General features: G+C 37.2%; 1 protein-coding gene across 1 annotated transcript in view; it reads right to left on the bottom strand.

The window, feature by feature from the left end:
• The window catches only part of LOC150099822 (insulin-like peptide receptor), a 538418-nt gene that overhangs the window by 393728 nt on the left and 121966 nt on the right, over positions 1-22724 (bottom strand). The window contains 1 exon segment of the mRNA XM_090403498.1: positions 21369-21541. Within this exon segment, the coding sequence (XP_090259624.1) occupies positions 21369-21541 (173 nt within the window).

Here is a 22724-nt window from a genome sequence, read left to right as displayed (position 1 = left end):
AGCAACTGGAAGTAAAGAAAATGAGTTTCTTGAGTTTTTGAGGGTTAACTACCTCAGACAGCATGTAACAGAGGGCACACAAGGATTCAGGGCCTTGGATTTGGTTATCTCATCAGAGAATATAATTGTAAATGAGGTGTCAAATCATCCATCAATTGGTGAGAGTGACCATGAGGTGATTACCTGGGTGGTTGCCAGCAGTGTGAGGACCTCTGTGAGAAAAGGGTATATATCGAACTACAAAAAGGGGTGTGATTATGAAGAGCTCAGGAGACAGCTTGTGGGTATAGCGTGGAATGAGGAGTTAGCTGGAAAAGAAATCAATGCAGCTTGTGGATTTTCAAAAACTGTTTAGTAGATGCAATGTCTATATGTATTCCAAGGGTGAGAAGGTTAAATAAGGTGGGTGTGAGATGGATGAATAAAGAGATTAATCATGCGATAAAGAGAAAAAGGGCATTGTGGAAGCAGCATAAGAAAAGAGGAAATAACCAATTCCATGAGGTCTACAAAGACCAAGCAAGGAGGGTGACTTGGTTGGTGAGGGTAGCTAAAGAGAGGTATGAACAGCAGTTGGCTAATGAAGCCAAAAAGAATCCTAAGGAGTTCTTTCGATATGTAGCCAGCAAAAGAAAGAAAAATTATGGAAGGATGACATTGATTGGAGAAAATGGTATAAAGACAGCTGATGCAATATGTGTGGTGGAGATACTTAATGAGCAGTTCATAAAGATCTTTCAATCTTGTGAATGTTACTTCATGGAGGGATTGAGAACAGTTGATGATGGGTAGAAGACACTGACTGTAGGTGAGCAAGAGGTGTATGGCGAGTTGAGTAAACTAGATGTTAATAAGGCTGTGGGAGTTGATAATATATCACCATGTATTCTGAACGAATGTGCCAGGGAGTTGACATCAGCCTTGACATATTTTTTTAATAAGAATCTTGCACTCGGTCAAGTTTCTAAGGAGTGGAAGGAGGGCAAGATTGTACCACTTCATAAAGGAGGTGATCGAACTCAAGCATCAGGTGTTGTGGTTAAGTTGTTGGAGAAGCTTGTGAGAACTAGGATTCAGAGTTGGGTTGATGAAAATAGTATTATCTTTGATGGCAGCACGGATTTGCTAAAGGGAGGTCATGTTTTACTAATCTACTTACTTATTACAATAAACTGACTGCTTCCTTGGACAGAGGAAAAGGATACACCGTAATATACTTGGATTTCGCAAAGGCTTTTGATAGAGTACCTCCTGATAGGTTGATAGTCAAACTAGAGCAGATGGGGTTGGATATTAGATTGGTACATTGGATTGGAGACTGGCTATCTGATAGGTATCAACAAGTTGTGTATGGGGGAGCGATATCCACGAAAAGGAAAGTCACTAGTGGAGTGCCTCAGGGGTTTGTTTTAGGTCCATTGCTGTTTAACTTGTATATTAATGATATAGGTGAAGATTTGGATGGAGATATTCAGTTGTTTGCAGATGATGCAAAGTTGGGACGAACCATGAAGTGAAATGAAGATGTTGTGGCCTTACAGGAAGACTTGAATAGATTGGGTGATTGGGCATGGAAATGGGGATATGAGTTCAATGTTGCAAAATGTAAGGTTTTAAAATTTGGAAAACAAAGATGGGATGCAGAATTTATGCTTGGTGAGAATATATTGTTCGAGGTAGAGGAAATAAGAGATCTGGGGGTGATAGTGGATAAGGATCTAAAATTTAGGGGACACGTAACCAAAATTGTGAAGACAACACAAAGGTTTCTGGAAATGATGCAGAGGACACTGATGTGTAGAAGTAGGGAGATTCTTGTTCCATTGCATAAGGCTTTGATTAGGCCACACATGGACTATTGTGCCCAGATTTGGTCACCGGGTTTTCAGAAGGATGAAGATATGTTGGAAACTGTCCAAAGGAGACTGACTAAGGTAGTTTCTGACCTCTGGAATGTCGAGTATGAGGAAAGATTGAGAAGATGTAATTTGCAGAGTCTGGTGGACAGGAGGAAGAGGGGAGATATGATAGAGACCTACAAGTTGGTAAGGGGTTGTTATAGGATCAATGCTGGAGAAGGTTTACAGAGAATAGTGGGAGATGAGGGGAGAACCAGAGGTCATCCCTGGTAACTGTATAAAGTGGGTGTGAGTAGGGGAGTGAGAGGCAGGTTTTTTTCATGCAAAGTTGTGAATGATTGGAATGCCTTGCCTGAGAATGTGGTGTCTGGAAAGAGTTTGAATGTGTTTAAAACACGGTATGATGAGCTGTGTGTGTGATAAAAGGACCTCCCAGATGAGTCTTTGACTCCATGAGGTCTTGGGGTGGTAATAATAATAATAATATGATAAGCTGCAAGAACAATGAACCTTGTAAGCACCTGGAACAGGTAGGAGAGGAATTGGATCCTTAGTCAAGTAGAGAAGGGAAGCCAGCTTCAAATGAGGTTTGAAAGCAGCACAGAGATTATATTTCTTAAAATTCTGACTATTTTTTCTGAAGTGCCCCAGATATATAATTTGTAGATCTTTTTAGACGTTATGATCATTGGATAGGAAGATGTGGGAAATAAAGAGTTCTGCTGTAAAGGAAGCTTAGATGGAACAGAAGTTGGAGGCTCTGTTGATGAGTTTTAATTACACCATATTACTGAGAAAGTGGATGATAGGAAAGTTTTTGTACATATCTACTTGTGTGGGGTGGGTTTTCTGTAAATCGCAAAAGAAAGGGTACCATTGGTTAACCTAGTTTTCATTGTGATGTGGAAACACTAGATGGGGGGGGGGGGGTCCAAAGATGAATGACCAAAGTGATATCAGGACTCTGGAGTGCTGGTTACAAAGAGAGTGTTTGAGAGAATGTGGATTACAGAAGTTGGAGGATAGGAGGAAAAGAGTTGATATGACAGAGACCGTTAAGTCAGTTAAGGGATTCTATCAAATTAATACAGAAGAAATTATAAAAAAGAATGGATGTTAAGATGGAAAGAACAAGAAGTTATCCCTGGAAACTGTATAAAGATGTGGTGAAGAAGGATGTGAGGCTTAGATTTTTTACGTGGAGAATTGATAGTGAGTGAAAATCATTGCCTAAGTGCAGGTAGTGTAAATAACTTCAAATCTCATTATGATAGACATGCTGCTGGTTGAGTGAGTCTCCTACACTGAGTCTGTTGACTCCATGGAGGTTACTAAATAAAAATATTATTAATAATTACCTGTCCTAATAAGATGTTCCAATTAGGACAGGTTACATGCTGAACTACAAGCTGGAAAGGATGACAAACTCAAAAGAATACTATGTTCAGTCTCATGGTATCAGTTAATGAATGGGAAGAATATCATCAGTGCATGGGAAGCTTTGAGAAACACTTAAATAATGCAGTATCGGAAAGTGTCCATAGATTTTGAAGAAAATTATTATTATTATCCAAGACCCCATGGAGCCAAAGAATCATCTAGAAGGTCCTTTTATCAAACACACAGCTCATCATACCGTACTTTAAACAAACTCAAATTCTCTGCAGACACCACACTCTCAGGCAAAGCATTCCAGTCATTTACAACTCTGCATGAAAAAAAACCTGCTTCTCATTCCCCTACTCACACCCTCTTTATACAGCTTACAGGGATGACCTCTGGTTCTCCCCAGATCTCCCACTATTTTCTGTAGTACCTCGCCAGCACTGATTCTATAACAACTCCTTAATAACTTGTAGGTCTCTATCATATCTCCCCCTCCTCCTCCTGTCTGCCAGACTCTGCAAGTTGCATCTTATCAAGCTTTCCTCATACTCGACATTCCAGAGGTTAGAAACTACCTTAGTCAGTCGCCTCTGGACACTCTCCAGAATCTCTTCATCTCCTTCTGAAAACCAGGTGACCAAATCTGGGCACAATAGTCCATGTGTGGCCTAATCAAAGCCTTATATAATGGAACAAGAATCTCCCTACTTCTACAAGTCAGTGTCCTCCACATCATTCCCAGAAACCTTTGTGTTGTCTTCACAATTTTGGCTATGTGTCCGCTAAATTTCAGATCCTTATTCACTATCACCACCATATCTCTTATTTCCTCCACCTCCGATAATATATCCTCACCAAGAATAAATTCTGCATCCCATTTTTCTTTTCCAAATTTTAAAACCATACATTTTGCAACATTGAACTCACATCCCCATTCCCATTCACTCAATTTATTCAAGGCTTCTTGTAAAGAAACATCTTCTTCATGGTTCGTCCCAACTTTGCATCATCTGCAAACAACTGAATATCTCCATCCAAATCTTCACCAATATCATTAATATACAGGTTAAACAGCAATGGCCCTAAAACAGATCCTGAGGCACACCACTAATAACTTTCCTTTTCCTTGATATCTCTCCACCATACACAACTTGTTCATATCTATCAGATAGCCACTCTCCAATCCAATGCACCAATCTAATATCCAACCCCATCTACTGCAGTTTGACTATCAACTTTTCATGCTGAAATCTATTAAAAGCCTTTGCAAAATCTAAGTATATTACTGTGTATCCTTCTCCTCTGTCATGGAAGTAGTCACCTCATTGTAATAAGCAAGTAGATTACTGAAACATGACCTCCCTTTAGCAAATCCATGCTGTCAATGAAAGATAATACTGTTGTTGTCAACCTAATTCTGGATCCACAAGCTTCTCCAACAACTTAACTATAACACCTGACACACAGATAGGCCTATAGTTTGATTCTTGAGTTTTATCACCTCCTTTATGAAGTGGCACAATCTTGCCCTCCTTCCACTCCTTAGGAACTTGACCAAGTACAAAACTTGTATTAAAAAAATATGTCAAGAGCAGCGTCAACTCCATGGCACATTCCTTCAGAATATGTGGTGAATTATATTATCAAGTCCCACAGCTTTATTTACATCTAGTTTACTCAACTCCCCAAACACCTCTATCTCACTTACAGTCAGTCTTTCCTCCCCATCATCAAATGTTCTCAATCTCTCCATGAAGTCACATTCACAAGATTGAAAGACCTTTATGAAACTGCTCATTAAGTATCTCCACCACACCTTCTGTAATAGCTGTCTTTATACCATTTTCTCCAATCAATGTGATCCTTCCATAATCATTCTTTCTTTTGCTGGCTACATATCAAAAGAGCCCCTTACGATTCTTTTTAGCTTTATTAGCTAACTGCTGTTCAAACCTCTCTTTAGCTATCCTCACCAACCAAGTCACCCGCATTTCCTGGTCTTTATAGTCCTCATGGAATTGGTTATTTCCACTTCTCTTATACCATTCTCCAAAATATACCATTGCCCTTTTTCTCTGAATCACATGCTTAATCTCTTTATTCATCTATTTCACACCTAGCTTATTTAACCTTCTCACCCCCTTGGAATACATTTAGACATGGCATCTACTAGATAGTTTTTGAAAATCCCCCAAGCTTCATTGATCATTTTTCCTTGCTACAAGTGCAAGCTGTCTCCTGAGCTCTTCATAATCATCCCCCTTGTAGTTTCACATATACCTTTTTCTTACAGAGGTCCTCACACTGCTGGCAACCACCCAGGTAAACCACCTCATGGTCACTCTCACCAATTGGCAGGTGATTTGACACTTCATTTATAATTACATCCTCTGATGAGATAACCAAATCCAAGGCCCTCAATCTCATTTACCCATTGTTACATACTGTCTGAGGTAGTTATCCCTCAAAAACTCAAGAAACTCATTTTCTTTGCTTCCCGTTGCTATCTCATCATTCCAGTCTATATTGCCATAATTAAAATCACCCATAATGATCACTCCTTTCTATTTGCTTGGCTAATTTGAATTATACATTTCATAGTTACTACCATACAATTTCTTGGTCCATAACAACATCCAACTAAATATTTCATTCCATTCACCTCTATCTCACACCATACTTCCTCTAAACCACTGGCCCTATTTCCCTCTTGCATCTCTACTTTGCATGGACATAACACTCTTTCTCTATCATCAATAGCACTATCCCTCCCTTTTTACCCCTTCTATCCTCACGAAACACATCATATCCTTCCATCTCTATTCCTGTCAAGATGTTGTCCTCATCTAACCATGTCTCACTTATTCCAACAATTTTTGGGTAAACAGACTCAATTAATGCAACCATTTCATCTGCCTTGTTTCTTACACTTCTACCATTTGTATATAAACACAACAGCTCATTCCTGGAGCTGTTGTCTATAGCTAGTTCCACTGATAACACTCATTCGATGGGATCTCTCCATGCTCGACTGGGGCCATTTCCCTTTCTGCTTATTCATTTTAGAACCCTCTTCAATTCCAACTGTTTCCTCTTGATCCCAGGTCATCCCATTCCTTTCCTGTCCACACGTGCTCCACATCCTCTTAGAGCATCCACCTTTCTCACACTGTGTACCCCAGTCCACCCTGAGCCTTCCTGTTTCCCTGTTCATCTTGCACACTCATTCTCTCATTTTCCATACTCATGCTACTTTCTTCTTCATTAATAACCACCTCTTCAATCTGTCCTGTCATACTCTCCTGCTCTTCCACCTCACTGCCACTTGATCTGATTCATTCTCAATACTCACTTCTCTGCCTTCTAGCAATAGTCTCTCCAAGTGACTCATACCATAACCACTCAAATGACGTCCATCGCTCCCATACAGTTCACTTCGTCCTTCAAACTCATTCCACAGATTAACAAACTGCAGTCCCCCTCTCCTCACACATTTCAGCCAACATACCATTCATAATCCTTGCTCTCCACCTCATCTCACCACAGTCATACCTAGGCAACACGCTTACTACCCTTCCTGTTACACTATTCTCTTTTATCCATCTAAGCAGCCTCCTGATATCCATTCTGATGTGCTCTTTGTCCTCTGTCAAGTATCTATTAAAACCATCAACTCCTTTGCTTGCTCCCTCATCGTATCCAATGCCTCAATCACTCTACTCATTTTACTGCCTGGAAAACATACCTTTTGCATCTCATCCAGCACCTTTAATAATGGAGTCGCCATAGCACCACTTGATCATCTTTCGTTAACTCTTTCGTGCCTACTTGATTTGTTTTAATTGTTTTCACCCAAATTTTCTTAATTTCATTTCACATCCATTTCATCTCTTGCCACATCCAACCTAATTCAACTTTCGAATCTTGCATCACATTCTCTCTATCATTCAGTCTTTCTAATTTTCGAACTCTCGACTCCCGCTTCACACTTCCACTCTCATTCATCCTTTCGAGTTTCTGTACTTTCAGTCCATGCATCCAACTTGCGCTTTCATTCATTCTTTCCATTTTTCCCACTTTCAATCCTTTCGTCATGCTATTTCTGGTTTCTTTCTTTCTCTCAATTGTGTTTCCTTCCACCACATTCACCTCACTTTCGTTCTTTTTACCATTATGGTTTTCAAATCACTCATTTTCTTTTTCAATATTTTCTTAACAATTTTTCGCCTTTCTTTCACACCATGCTTCTCTTTCGAACGAGCACTCATTCTTCCCGCGACATTCTTGCTACTAACACTTTCTGTTCATTAAATTCATATTAGCATTCATCAAATCCTCGTTTAGCTCACACTTTGCACATACCCTCCTTCCATCAACCTTAAATGTCCACAAACCATCTATGTAATCAAAAGAATACATGTAGCACACATGCAGGTGAAATGCATGTGCAATCTTATCAAGTAAGAGATCCAAAAGAAAAAGATTATGTGAAAAGAATATTGTAAGAATAAGAGTGAGAGGAGTTATGAAATATATATATATAGCGTAGACCAAAAAAGTTACGAGTACTGTATGGAAATCTTATGTCAGAGTATGAAAAGAAATTGACTGTGCAGGCTAAAGACAACTCAAAAGAATTTTATCATTATGCTGCAAGTAAAAGAAGGAAGTAATGTGAGAGAATAACTGTACTTGAATTCAGATGGTGACCTTCTGTTAAATCTATCAACCTGATGTATGTAGCATTGTGCACTATGTTATTAATGCACAATGTTAAGAGGTACATGAGAAGGAGGGTCTAGAGCTGTTGCATAACCTGGATAAGATTTTGTCAATAAAGACAGATGGGATATGCATATATGCTAAAGGATTGTTCAGCTGAACTGGCTAGGCACTTGACAAGTTTGTATAATTTGAGTCTTGGCTCATGAAAGATCCCACAGGAATGGACAGATATGATAATCCCATTGCATAAGAGTAGTGCAAAGATGATGTGTCTAACTATTATACCACAGTATCTATGGAGTAGTTGTGAAGATTTTAGAGAAACTGGTAAGAACCTGACTACAGAAATGGGATGACAGACCTGCTATTCTTTGTAAAGTACAGCTTAAGTTTACTAAAGAGAGGTCATATCTGAGCAATTTGTTTCTATTTTATAATAATGTTATAACTGAGTTGGATAATGGGAATGGATACACAATGATACTGTTGGACTTTGCTATGGCATTTCATAGGTTTGGTTTATTTACAGCCAAACCAACTCAGTCCTGTGTTCTAATGACCAGTTTGCCTGGTTTGCAGGATGAAAAACCAGAGTTTCTGGGAGGAAAACCCTGCAACCTCTGTATGAGATTCATTTCATAAGATAGACATGACGAGCTGTTGTATAAACTGGAGAATACAAAATTAGAATATAAGCTGTTGACTTGAATAAGTGGGTAGCTGATGGACAGATGACTCTTGTTTTTAGAGAAATTTGTGCCATAGTTCTATACAATATATATATGAAAACACAAGGTAAAAAAAGTATTATTTATTAAATATACTGCCATATATTTCAGTATGAAATTAACAGACCATCATCAGTGGCTTAAAAAACAGTTGTTACAAGGTAGAATGCAAACAACTGATTTATTTGAATTAGAATGAGCTGTGCAATGTTAAATCGCTGATAGTGCTATGCTTTAACTGAAGAAAAAGTTAATCAAAACAGTGTATTTCTTAATCAACTCAGGCTATGAGACCAATGTTATTATGTCTGTTAATTGCCTGTGTTCTAATGACCAGTTTGCCTGGTTTGCATTTGTGTAAAAATAAATTGTAATAAAGTGTAATAATAATAATAATAAGTGTAATAAAGTGTAAAAAGTAAAATGCATATGCTAGAATTTTTTTAATGAAAATTCCATGCAGTATCCTGTTGGAAACCTTTGCGAAGTCCAGTAGTATTGCCCTGTACCTATTACCTTTATCCAACCCAGCTGTCACTGTATTATAAAAGGTAAGTTACTGAAGCCTGACCTACTCTTCACAAAACCATGTTATCCTCCCCATATAATATCCTATTCCTGTTTACCCATTTCTGGATTTTTCCCTTAACCAACATTTTCAATACTTTTACCACCACTCCTGAGTTGCTGTGGGTCAATAAATTGCTATCTCAGTTGAGCCTGCTTTATGCAATGGAACTATTTTCCCCTTTTTTCCACTCCTTTGTGACCAACCAGAGTTGAGATATAATTTAAATCAAATTTAAATTTAATATAATTTAAATTAAATCAAAGGTACTGCCAATTCCCTAGCACATTTTCATAATACTCAAACTGGTATACCATCTAATCCAATAGCTGTATTCATATCAAGGTTCAGTAATATCCTATTCACCTCCAGTTCATCTATCTCTATTTCCATATAAGCCCTTACCTCTCTTGTTACTGCAATATCTCCACCTAATCTACCCCTGCAAGTGCTTGTTGAATAATTCAGTTATTTCATCGGCTTCAGTTAATGATCTACCACCGGCATTTGTGAATATTATTCTTCCATATTTATTTTTCCTTTTACCTGCTGCATACAAAAATAACTCTTTGAGATTACCTTTGTCCTACACTGCTAACTTCCTCTCATACTCTGATTTTGTCCTTCCTACCAAACTGGTCACTTTTTTGGTCTGTGCTTTGAATTCCCTGCACTGTTTTTAAGCTCCAACTTAATGATGGTATTCGTCCATTTAACTTCCACTTGATTTTATCATCCTGACTCTAGGTATGCAGTCTGCTATTCTTCATTCAAACACTCCTTTACCACTCATTCACTGTCAACAGTCAACCCTTGCAGTTTCTCATGCCATGGCATTGTTCCAGGTAATCTCCTGAGTTTGTAATACTTATCAGCTCTGTAATTCCACACATAATCCCTCCTAACTGAAATTCTATATATTCAGCCAAATCCCAGGTCAAGATCACATGATCACTCTTATCAGTTGGCAGCTATGGTCATCTTGGTTACAGATAAATCCTTTGCTGGAATGACTAGATCTAGTCATTCCAACAAAGTCATTCCATAAATTCCATTTTCTTCTCCAGCATGTCCTTTCCTCCTTCTAGTCTATGTTTTCATCATTGAAGTCTCCCATAATAATTGCACGCTCCCCCATTTATTGAGCTTATTTGTCAATGCATACTATCCACATCATCCTTCACATACCCTATTCTATAACAGGAACCAACTGTATATTTTGTCCAGTCAGTCTCTATCTCACATGAAATGTCCTCAAATGCAGTATATTCACTAACCTCCAGTTGAACTCTTACTTTGTTAATTGCAGTTCATCAGTTATCATCAACAATATCTCTTCTATACTTTTCCCTCTATCCTCCCTGAGAATACTATACCCTTCACACGTTGTTTCTCCACTAATTATACTGTATTCTATAAGCCATATCTCATCAATGCAATAAACTTTGGCCATTAGAAACTAACCAATGCCAAAAACTCCTCCCATTTGTTCCATATGCTCCTGGCATTAGTATACATAAAGCACAATAGCCCTCTACCCACAACCCTCTTAACTCAACTCTCTCTCACTCGCTCACTCTTCTTTATTGGTACTTTCAGTAACTCTTTCATGTCCTCCCTCATATCATACTTGTCTCCTTACAAATCATTCATTACTTCCAAAGCAAGCAATCAATTCCTTCACTTTACTCTCTTGCATTCTAAAAGCCTTGCTAACATCATTAATCTATGCTCCGACAATTTCATCATTCTCATTAAGCACACTTCTTATAATGAAATCACCGTACAAGACTCTCTCTCCTTACTTTCCCTTTCTCATTTGATTAAGCATTCCTTTCTCTTTCTTTCTGTTTTCAGAACCACTCAAACATGTTTCTGCATTTGCACAAGCTCATGCTTTGAAGTGCACTATCTTCCTCATTAAAGCCAACTCCTCGTTCTTCACATGATATTATCATCAAATTCCTGCCATGTACCCTCAAGGGGTGTACAGGATATAATAGTACTACATGAAAAAAATTACATCATTATTAATTTCCTATCTACAATTTTCCTCCAAATCAGTCTGTTATTTGTCAAGACTCCAACATTATCAGATCTTATATTTCTATCGTCTAAAGCACTTTGTACCGTATCAATCCACCTATATCTTGGTCTTCCTCTGGATCGTTTTGCTGCCAACCTGGCAGAGAACACTTGTTTTGCTAATCTTTCCTCACCCATTCTGTTTAAGTGACCATACCACCTGAGATTAGCTCTGCTAACGCATTCCTGGATTATGACAATGTCAAGTTCTTTCCTAATATCCTCGTTTTTAATACGATATTACCATTGATACCATCTGTTCACGCCTATAATCTTTCTCAGGTCTCTCATATCTGTGGTCTCTAGTCTTTGGTCAAGTGTTTTACTACTGACCCAGCTCTCAGATCCATAAGTTAAAACTGGTTTGAACACTGTCTTGTATACAGCTAATTTAGTGTTCCGACTAATTTCACTCTTATTCCATATGAATTTATTCAATTGACTTCCCACCATACCAGCTTTGTTGATTCTGTTGTCTATTTCTATATTTAATTTACCATCTTCAGTAAAAATCGTGCCCAAATAACTGAAATGTTTTACTTGTTCCACAGGTTCTCCATTCACAACACAGTTGACATTTTCAATGATTCTGCCTATTTTCATTGTCTTTGTCTTTTTATTGCTGACCTTCCTACCATATCTATTACAACAGCTATTCAATTTAGTCAGAGAATCTTGCAGACTTGTAGCGGATTTATTTAGAAGTATAACATCATCCGCATAAAGCAAAGAGCTGACATTAACATCTCCAATTTTGATATCAGGTTTAATACCACATTCCTTCATAATGTGATCCATATAGATAATGAATAACAGAGGGGATAATGTACATCCTTATCTCACACCAGATTTAACATTAAACCATCTTCCTGTACTTCCTTCAATTCTAACTGCTGACTTACAACTCAAATAAAGACTAAGTATTGCTTGATATAATGCCCCATTGACACCATATAACTGCGGCGTATTGAATAGCTTCTCTCTTGGCACCTTGTCATATGCCTTTTCCAAATCGACAAAACTTAAATACAGATCTTTGTTATATTCCCATGCTTTCTCGACTATTTGTCGTAAAGTGAAGATCTGATTCTGACAGCCTCTATTTGGCCAGCTTGTTCTTCACCAAGCTTTTCTTCCACAATTCTTCTCAACCGTTTCTCAAGTATACTTGCATAGATCTTGCCAGGAACACTCAGTAGGGAAATACCTCTGTAATTCTCACATTCATTTTTATTTCCCTTTTTATATATGGGTACAATGAGAGTTCTACTCCAATCATCAGGAATTTGTCCCTCTGTCCAGGCTTTCTGAACTATGCATTGCAGCCACTGTAAGACTCTTATACCACCATACTTCAGCATTTCTGGTCGAATACTATCTACTCCTGCTGCCTTTCCACATTTCAAGCCTTTGATGGCTTTTTCTACTTCAAGTATGGATATGTATTCCTGACTGCATGCCTGGTCAGTGTTTTTTACCACTGTGCTATCATCACTACTTGTTTCATTTAGCAGTTTTTCAAAGTAATTACTCCATACTTCAAGGATATCTTTTTCTCCCGTTTTCATGTCACCTTTATCATCTCTAATTCCTTTTACGGCACTCTTTCCTCCATTCTTAAGCTTCTTCAGCAACCTCCAGAATATTTTGCCACCTTCTTGATATTTATTTTCTATATTCTTGCTAAAGTCCTCACATAACTTTTGTTTAGCTAGTTTTACACAGTGTTTAGCATTCTTGCAATTGTCTCTATATTCTCTAAGAGCACAAGCTGACTTATTTGACAGGAACTTTTGGTATGCTTTCTTCTTTTCCTTCACTGCCTCTTTAACTTCCTGTGTCCACCAGGGAGTTCTGATTTTTTTATCCTTACAGACAACTTCACCACATGCCTCTCTGGCAGAATCAATCAATGTTTTCTTCAGAGTTTGCTACTGAATCTCCAAGGTTTGATTCCTGTTCTCAAACTCTTTCATTTTTTCTTCAATAATCTTTGTGTATTTTAGTCTACAGTTCACATCTGAGAGCTGCTCAACTTTTATTCGCTTTAAAACTTTCTTACATGTTATTCTTTTCAATATGAAATTCAATTTTATCCTGCTCAAGACTAAATAGTGATCACTTCCAATTTCAAATCCTCTGTACACTCTGGTGTCCTGCACCAGGGAGAAAACATCACTATCAACAATAACATAGTCAATGAGAATTTTCTTATTCCTAGCCTCTTCTCTCCATGTGAATTTGTGCACAGTTTTATGTTGGAACATGGTGTTAGTAATAACCAGTCCATGTCCTGAGCAGAAATCCAACAGATATTTGCCGTTATTATTAGCTTTGCTCTTTTCTCCAAATTTTCCCAAAATATTTTTGTATGTCTCACAATCATTTCCTACTCTGCTATTTAGATCCCCAACAAGGACCAACTTTTCATTTTTCATTGTGTCAGTTGCTTTTTCTAAAGCCTCAAAAAATTCCTCCACTTCCACCTTAGTAGAACCTTCTGTGGGACCATAGGCACAAATAAGTCTCATTGTCCAGTTCCCCATTCTCATATTTGCCCACATTACTCTACTTGAGACTGACTGCCATTCAAGAAGATTAGCCTCGTATTTTGTGTTGAGTACTATGGCTACTCCTTTTCCTTGATTGTCATTGCCTGAATATAACATTTTGTATTTATTGCTCAGAAAGATCTCACCAGTTTTTGTCTTTTTTGTTTCAGTCACCCCTATTATGTCGATCTGGTACTTATCTAATTCCTCAGCCAGCTCCATTTCTTTGCCATTCAGGCTTCTTACATTAATAGTACTGATCTTTAACTCTGGTGATGCTGAGTTGGGGTTTGTTTTCATATTTGTTCCAGTAGCTGACTTTTTGCTGTTTGCCCTGGTTCCCTGGCGAAAACAACGGGGGCCTTGTTTAACCGGGCGACGCCCCAGCCGGCATGAAATTTCGTCATGTTGTACCATCATTTTTTTTTTTATTTTGGTTTAACCAATAAGAATACAATTTGGTCGGCTAAATCCCAAATTGCCAGCCCATCCTCGTCCGTTCAGTATCCAAGTAGATACCCAACAGGGTGCACCACGAGAAGGTGAGGATTGGACATTAGGTCAGAAGCCCTGGTCGGTTCTCCGCATTCCTTTAAAGGCTATGTGGAGGTCTCCTCTCAGTTATACAGCTTTGACCACATGATATTATTGGTAAGATATTATTATCTAGTAACCTCTATCAAATCCTTGAACAGCAAATAAAACATTACAAAACTTAATAAATGAAAGGTTTATTAAGTATGCTGGCCTACTGATATTTTGCAGATTTAAACTAGCATCACCAGAATAAAATTATACTTGTTACAGACTTATGGGAATTATAAATATGGAAACAGCAGATACACTGAAATTGTAACAAAAACGCCTGTATTTATAGGCCTGTCAAATGCCATCTGATACTTGAATCTAAGGCTATCTAGCTTATCGGATAAGGAGCATTAATATAAATATAATGCTCCTTGTCCAGTCTTAATATTAAATTCTCCCAAAGCACATTAACAATCCTAGTATTCACAACACATTCTGGCAAGCCATTCCACTCACCTACAGCTCTTCATGTAAAAACTCTGAGTGGCTTATTATTCAACTCCCCTATTTATCCTCCACTCTGTTTATAATTCCTTCTGCATTAATCTAGTAAAATCCCTCCACCAACTAAATGTTATATCAAACAGAGTTTGATATAACATTTAGTTATATCAAAACTGACAATATGAGGAAATTAATTGTGTTTGCAGTTTACGGTAGCTGCATGGCCCCTTTCATTGGTCACTTTTGATTTAGTATAAGCATTTTATTTATAATTCTGTACAGATATATTGCATTTGCTTATTTTCAAACAGTTCTTATTTGGATATTACGTAGTAGGGTATTCTATATTAATTATACAAGGTAAATTAAATTTTGTTTCTTTCCTTAAACCCTTAACGACGATTATTCGAAAGAATGGAATTTTATTGAAAAATAAAAACATAACGACGAAGTTGGATGCAAAATCTGTAGACAAACGTTTAGTATTGCACATGGGGGGGGGGGGGGATGATCGGATATTACACAACACATTAACACTCAGAAACACAAGTTGAGCATTTAGAGTTTCAGTTCCAAAAGTATTGATACTTATTTTGTAAAACCAAATACCAGCAATGAAAGAAAAGTTATTTCTGCTGAAATAACTATGGCATTTTATGGCATAAAGCATCAATTCTTTTGGTCACCCAGTGGCGTAGCTACAAGGGAGGGGAAGGGTCTGCCCCAGGTGGCACTTTTTTTTGGGGGGGGGGGGTTCATATGAGACACAGTTTTATTTTTCAACAATTCTTTTATTTATGTTAACTTAGTAATTTTTATTACTTAATTAATAATGAGTTTTTAACAACTGTACTTACAACTAAAATAAACAGTCCTTTAAGGATTAAACTAAATTTATTATAGTCTAACCAAGTGAAAAATAAACTTTCAACATCTTTCTCTAAATCCAGAGTAATTTATTAAAAAGGTGGCACACTGTTTGGCAACTCCTACAGGTAGAGATGACCTTGCTAATGCTTCTGCCTGGTATCTCCGCTTGGGCCTGGCTCCCACTGAAGAGACCTCAATAAAGGTCGAAACTAGTCTGGGTAGTGGCCCTTCCCTTAATGCATAACATTAGACATATCCGCAAGGAGATGTGTTTTGCATTATGGGAGATACTGAGATAGGAGTGATGTTAGCTTGCTCCACCTTTGCAATGAGTTGCCAAGTGTTGTACCTTACCCCAGTCCTGAAGATACTTTCAGGTGCAAACTTTGTTTGCTCACACTTGGATAAAGGATTAAACTAAATTTATTATAGTCTAACCAAGTGAAAAATATGCTTTCAACAGTAGATAAGTAAGCCAACATAAATCCTAGAGTATTTTTTTTTCTATACAGCAAGTAAGAGAAAGAATGATTATGGAAGGACAATGTTAATCAATCCTAATGGTAGGAAAGTGATAGAAACAGAAAACAGATTCAGTTATTAAGTGATTCCTTTGCAAAGGCATATCATCCAAGTGGAGACTATGCACTTGCTGATGTGACAGAGACTAATATGAGAATTCAGTACTCAGCATATTAAAAAATAGCAGTGTGAATACAACAGTGGGATTGAATGGCATATCAGTCTGTTTGCTATGGGAAGAGCAAGCAAGAGAAATGGCAGTGCCTGAGGCACTGCCATTTCTCTTGGCTTTGTTCATGATCTCAGTTCTGGCAAACTTCCAAATGGCTTTGGTCATGATCTCAGTTCTGGCAAAGTTCCATGGAAGTAAAAAGAAGAGGATAAGATAATTCCATTATATAAAGGTGGCTCCAAGAGAACAGTAGCAAATTACACACCATTTAGCATCTCAGGAGTTGTGGTTAAAATTAAAATTCAGAAATGGATGATACTCTGTAGTGGGCAACATGGCACTGTAAAAAGTATGTCCTGTGGAAAGTTTTTTCACTTGGTAATAAATTAAATTAAAATTTTCAAGAAATTATATTCGTGTTTAATCCTTTATCTAAGTGTAAGCAAACAAAGTGTATACATGAAGTTTATTCACAACTAGTCTACTTGTATATAGAAGCTAAGATTGCTGACACTTGGATAAAGAATTAAACAAAAATAGAATTTCTTGATATTTTAATTTAAGATATGGCCTGTGTTAGTAACTTATTCACATTTTATAATAAACTGACACAGCAGAAATGGATAAAGAAAATGGCTACAACATGATACTGCTGGACTTTACAAAGACAAGGGAAATTATTACATAAATTGGAACAAATGGAAATGACTATGAAGTGGGTGACGTTGATTGGGGGAGGGTGACACACACTGACACTAGGATGTGGTGAAGTGGAATTTAGGCAAATAAGGGTGACTGGTGGAGTGTCTGAATATGTTCTGTGCTAGTGTCACTACTTTTTAATTCATATATTAATGATAAAGAGAATAATATATAAGGGGGAGGGATATACAGTTGTTTGCTCATGATGCATAACTGGGAGCGCAATAGTTAATAAAGACAATATATCCTGCAGGATGACTTAAATAAATTATCGTTGTGGGCAAAGAATAATGATTATCAATTTAATACTACTAAATCAATTTAATTTAATGCAAAATTTAAGGTTATATGCTTCAGGATGTAGTGTGCTACTTCTGTAGCAAACTACAGAAGTAGCACACTACATATAAGATATTAAAGAGATTTTATAAAAATGACACTGACAAAAAGGAAATTTCTCAATATGTGACAACCAGTCAGAGAACTGTGGGTCATCTATGGAAGTTGTGAAGTGTGCGTGTGTGTGGTTAGTAAGGGTGTGCAGACTAGATTTTTTGCATGGAGAATGGTGAATGTGCAGAATGGATTGTCAGAATTAGCTGTGAGTGCCCTGACACTGAATGAGTTTTTGAGGTATGATAGGTTTTGTGTACACAAAACTGGCATTCGTCTGGCAAAGTTGTTCAATCTAAGGCCCAGCTCTGACAAGGTTCCAAAGAAGTGGAAAGATAAAAGTTCCATTGCATAAAGCTGGCTCCACGACAGAGGTAGCAAACTACAGACCAGTTATTATCAGGAGTGGCTGTTGAAGTATTGGAAAAGTTGATTAAAGGTAAAATCCAGCAGAAGGTAGATAAGGATACAATAATCTATAGTGGGCTGCACAGCTTTGTGATGGGACCTGTCTTAGTAATTTATTCACCTTTTATAATAAAGTGACAGTGGAACTGGATAAAGAAAATGCTACACTATGATACTGTTGGACATTGCTAAGGCATTTGACAGAATATCACATGGAAAAACTATTACAAAAGTTACAGCAAATAGAAATCGATATAAAGCTAGTAGCATAGAAAGGGTGAGGTTGACAGACAGACCTATAGAGTAGTATATAGAGAAGTGGAATCTAGGAGAATAAGGGTGACTAGTTGAGCACTTCAGGGTTCTGTACTAGGGCTACTCTTTCATTCATGATATAGGAAAATATTTAAGTGGGAATATTCAGTTGTTTGCTGATGATGCAAAACTAGGAGAGCAATAGTTGATAAAAGTGATGTAAACATTTTGTAGGATGATTTAAATAAATTAGCATTGTGGGCAAGGATAATTATTGTCAATTTAATGTTGCAAAATGTAAAGTTTTGCACCTAGAGTTGAAAAGGTTACATATACGTATCATATTAATGGTACTGGATTGCAGGAAATGGATCAGGCTAGGGATATGAGGATAGGTGGACAGGGTGTTAAAGTTCAGAGGGCATATTGCAAAAATTATAATTTAGCTCAAGGGATTACTTGGATACTGAAAAACATGCTAAGAAGTAAAGACAGAGAAGAGAAGTTGTTATCATTCTTTATAATATGATTTGGCAGCATTTTGATTACTATGCATAGATTTGGTCCCCTGGGTCTGCTCCCTATGAGGATAGGTTGAAGGTTTGTACAAAGTTTAGTCGATAGGCAGAAAAGAGGGAACATTATAAAAATTTTTAAGATATTAAAGGGGATTTATAAAATCTATGCAAAGGAAATGTTTCAATATATGACAAATAGTCAGAGAACTAGGGGTATTCTGTAAAAGTAATGTAAGTGTGGTTAATAAGGGTGTGCAGAGTGAATTTTTTGGGTCATTGGAGATTTATTTATTTAGCATATGATGATACAATAGTCGTGAGTCTCCTTTTTTATAGAGATGTACAGCACCATCTTCAACCTCATCCCCATTTTATCTGGGTTCAGGACCGGCATATAGCTGACGAATCAGGTGTATCTGGGTCTTAGGCATTCCTGACTAATCCATGTGTGTTTACAGGGCCGATTTGTCTGATCTGTGGGACGAAAAATCCAAGTTTCCTGGTGAAAAAATCCCCTACCTCCATATGAGACCAGCTAACTTACCTTCCATTGAAAGAGACCAGATAAAGGTTCCTCACGTCATGGAAAGGAATTGAACTCAGGTCTTTCTGACCAAAGGACTTTGTCTACACCAACTGAGCTATGGAGGCTCAGTCATTGGAGAGATTGTGGGTTTCCCACAGTGAGTCTCCAGACTCCATGTAGATACTGTATAATAGTAATAATATGTACTCCTAATTACATTTCTCTTGAATATTTTCAATCACTTCTTGTTCCATTTAGCAGTCTTTTAAAGTAATTAATCCAAACATCTAGACTATCTTTATCTTCAGTTTTCATGTCAAGAACGCTGAAGATAAAGAGTACTTCAAGTACCGTAAAAGGAATAAAAAATAATTCCTTTTACAGTTCCATTTCTAATCTTTTCAAATGCTTGCAGAATATTTGCATCTTCCTGATATTTATCTTTTATATTCTTACCAATCTCTTTCCATCACATGAAAATGAAAGTATTGTCTGAGTAATTTGTTCACTTTCTACAGTCAAGTGATAGCAGAGTTGAATAAGATAAGCCATAATTATTATTATTATCAATATTATTATTTGACACCTCTAGGGAGTCCAAGGAGGGCACCTACTCTACAACCCCGTCTCCACTATTCAATCACCATCTGACCGCAACTACACCAATACCATCTACCACTGACCCCTAGTATTTCCACAGACAATCACAAACATTCATGCCCACATTGGGATTCGAACCCGGAGCCTTTTGGCTGGAGAACAGATATGCTATCTACTCAGCAAGCCAGGCCAGAAATACTGCTAGGTTTTGCAAAGGCATTATTTGGTCATGTAAGATGCCTTTGCAGAGGCTAGAAACATTGTGGTGTAGTCATGAGCACTAAGCGAAGGCCTCTTCACAAATCTGTATTTTCACTCATACAGTATTGTATTTCTATTCATTCATTCCCTGAATTCTAACCAACTTTTTTATACTTTAAATTAGTGACATAGTTCAGAGGATATGTTACTGTAATAGGCAAATAGTTCACAGTACTACTGGAGATTATTTGAACTGTTCTGTTCATAAGAAACAAGCTGATACATACAGATTCCCACTTTATAGTAACTTTGATACAACCACATCGGGATTACTCTGTACAGATCTAGTCTCCCTCGGTTTCTTGGTGAAGAAAATAGTTGAGAGTATCCGGAGGTGAGAGACCAAAATAGTGACTTGTGCGTGGGCTCCTTGAGAACAGACTGATGGCTTCTGTCAGTTAAAGATTAAATTGGAAAGCATAACAGAGGGGATAAGATAGAAACATAGACATTACTAAAGAGGTTTTATAGAATAATTATAAAAGAATTTTCCAATAAGGATGAATGGAACAGGTTGCCAGACAGAAGTACTTTCAGTGAATGTGTTTGAGGAGAGGCATGACAGATACAATGTGAGATCAGGAAGGGAGTGATATGATTGGTAGCTGCAGGGATTTATTAGTTAGATGCAGGAAGATATTTCCTGCATCTAACTAATAACCCACTCTCCAACCAAGAGGTTGCAGGTTTGAATCCCGCCAAGGGCATGGAAGTTTGTGATTGTATTTAGATAGGAGGTGAATTTCATCGCACTTTGTGAGACCACTGATCTGCTTATTGGAGGCCTGAAGTGGCTTGAAAAAGTTCCATGTTTGTCTCTGGAGTTTCTGGGTTCCCAGACTATGTAAAAATAAATTTTAAAAAATTACAAAAAATACATATATAATCAATAAAAATAGAAAAAAAATTCCTATTTTTTTTCTATTTTTAAATTAATTTCTATTAAAAAATTTTCTATTATTAAAAAAAGCCCACTCAAGGTACAAATGAACTATAGTTTTGCTGATAACTTTTCGTTGCTGGGAACCACATCGAAATAGAGATCCATTGCTCCTAGCATTTACAGCTTCATAAATTTTTCTTGATTTTATATATCCCATCATGGTGTAAAAAAACTTAAAACTCTTTTTTGAATTCTGTTTGCAATACAAAAAAATAATAATTTCTTGTTGAAATTAACCTTAATGCAAAATAAATAACACTCACCTCATATGTATTAATTGGACATTTTCTCATACATCTTCCGCTGTATACAACATGTTTGCAAGCAAAACAGTCCGTTGAGTTAGGTCCTGTACAACCTCCCAGACATTCTTGATAACAACACTGATTTGAGTCAGAACAGATAAAACCTTGGTCTTTGCATTTAGAAGTGCATGCTAAAAAAGAGGTGAAATACAAATTGGATAATGGCATCTCCCTAACTTTATGCATTCATAAAAGGTTATCTCAAAATATATACACACACTTGGATCAGTGATGATACATACATAGCAGTTAAAGCTTTGCATATGTGATACTGCAACAAAATTATTAGTGCAGATTATCATATGATCACATTACTTTAAATGAGAACCAGAATTCAGTGACGTAAAAATAAAATCAAAATAGCATTATAGATAAAAACTAAAGTAAGTGAAAGCACACACAAAAAATTCACTAATACCTTTTATTCTCTTATAGGGAGTAGGCAAGGCTGTTTTAGCCCCATCTAACTTTGAGACTGAGTGGGCAGTTCATTCTCCACTAGTAGCCAATTAGAGATAGTTGGTCCCAGACTATCACTAATCTTAAGCAGCGTCCAGTGAAGAGCCATAAAAAATGCTGTCATCTCATCATCCCCAGCCCTAACACAGTATGCTATTGCCTGAAATAGTACTTCAGCTCAGTACCTAGCGGAAGAAAGACAGAAAAAATTCCTCTAAGCCGGTGACCAAAAATGAACTTAGGTCTTTCTTAGGTGTAGCATAGTGGATCCAAATGCCACTTCCACTGAGCTATACAAGCCTAAGGTTGACACATAAACATAAAAAACTAATTAATAAAAACCTCCTGATAATAATCAATTCCATGAGGAATACAAAGATCAGGTAAGGAGGATGATTCAGTTGATAAGGGTAGCAAAAGTTCGGTATCAGCAGCCATTACCTAATGAATCCAAAAAAAAATCCTAGGGAATTCTTTCGATATGTAGCCAGCAAAATAAGAACGATTATGGTAGGATGGCATTGACTGGAGAAAATGGTATAAGGATAACTGCTGCAGAGGATATAGCTGAGATATTTATTGAGCATTTCATAAAGGTCTTTCATCCTTGTGAATGTGACATCATAGAGAGTTTAAGAGAAGTGGATGAGGAGAAGGAGGGGGAAAGACTGACTGTGTATGAGAAAAAGGTATATGGAATTAAGAAAACCTGATATTAATAAGGCCATGGGACCTGATGATATATCACTGTGTATTTTGAAGGAAAATGTGCCAGGGAGTTGACATCTCCCTTGACATATTTGTTTAATACGAATCTCACATTGGGTCAAGTTCCAAAGGAGTGGAAGGAAGGTA

This window comes from Typopeltis vanoorti, chromosome 14 (genome assembly GCF_054136105.1).
Source record: "Typopeltis vanoorti isolate ZY-2024b chromosome 14, IOZ_Tvanoo_1.0, whole genome shotgun sequence".
Classification (NCBI taxonomy): Eukaryota; Metazoa; Arthropoda; class Arachnida; order Uropygi; family Thelyphonidae; genus Typopeltis; species Typopeltis vanoorti.
This window is presented reverse-complemented; position numbering and strand designations above follow the sequence as displayed.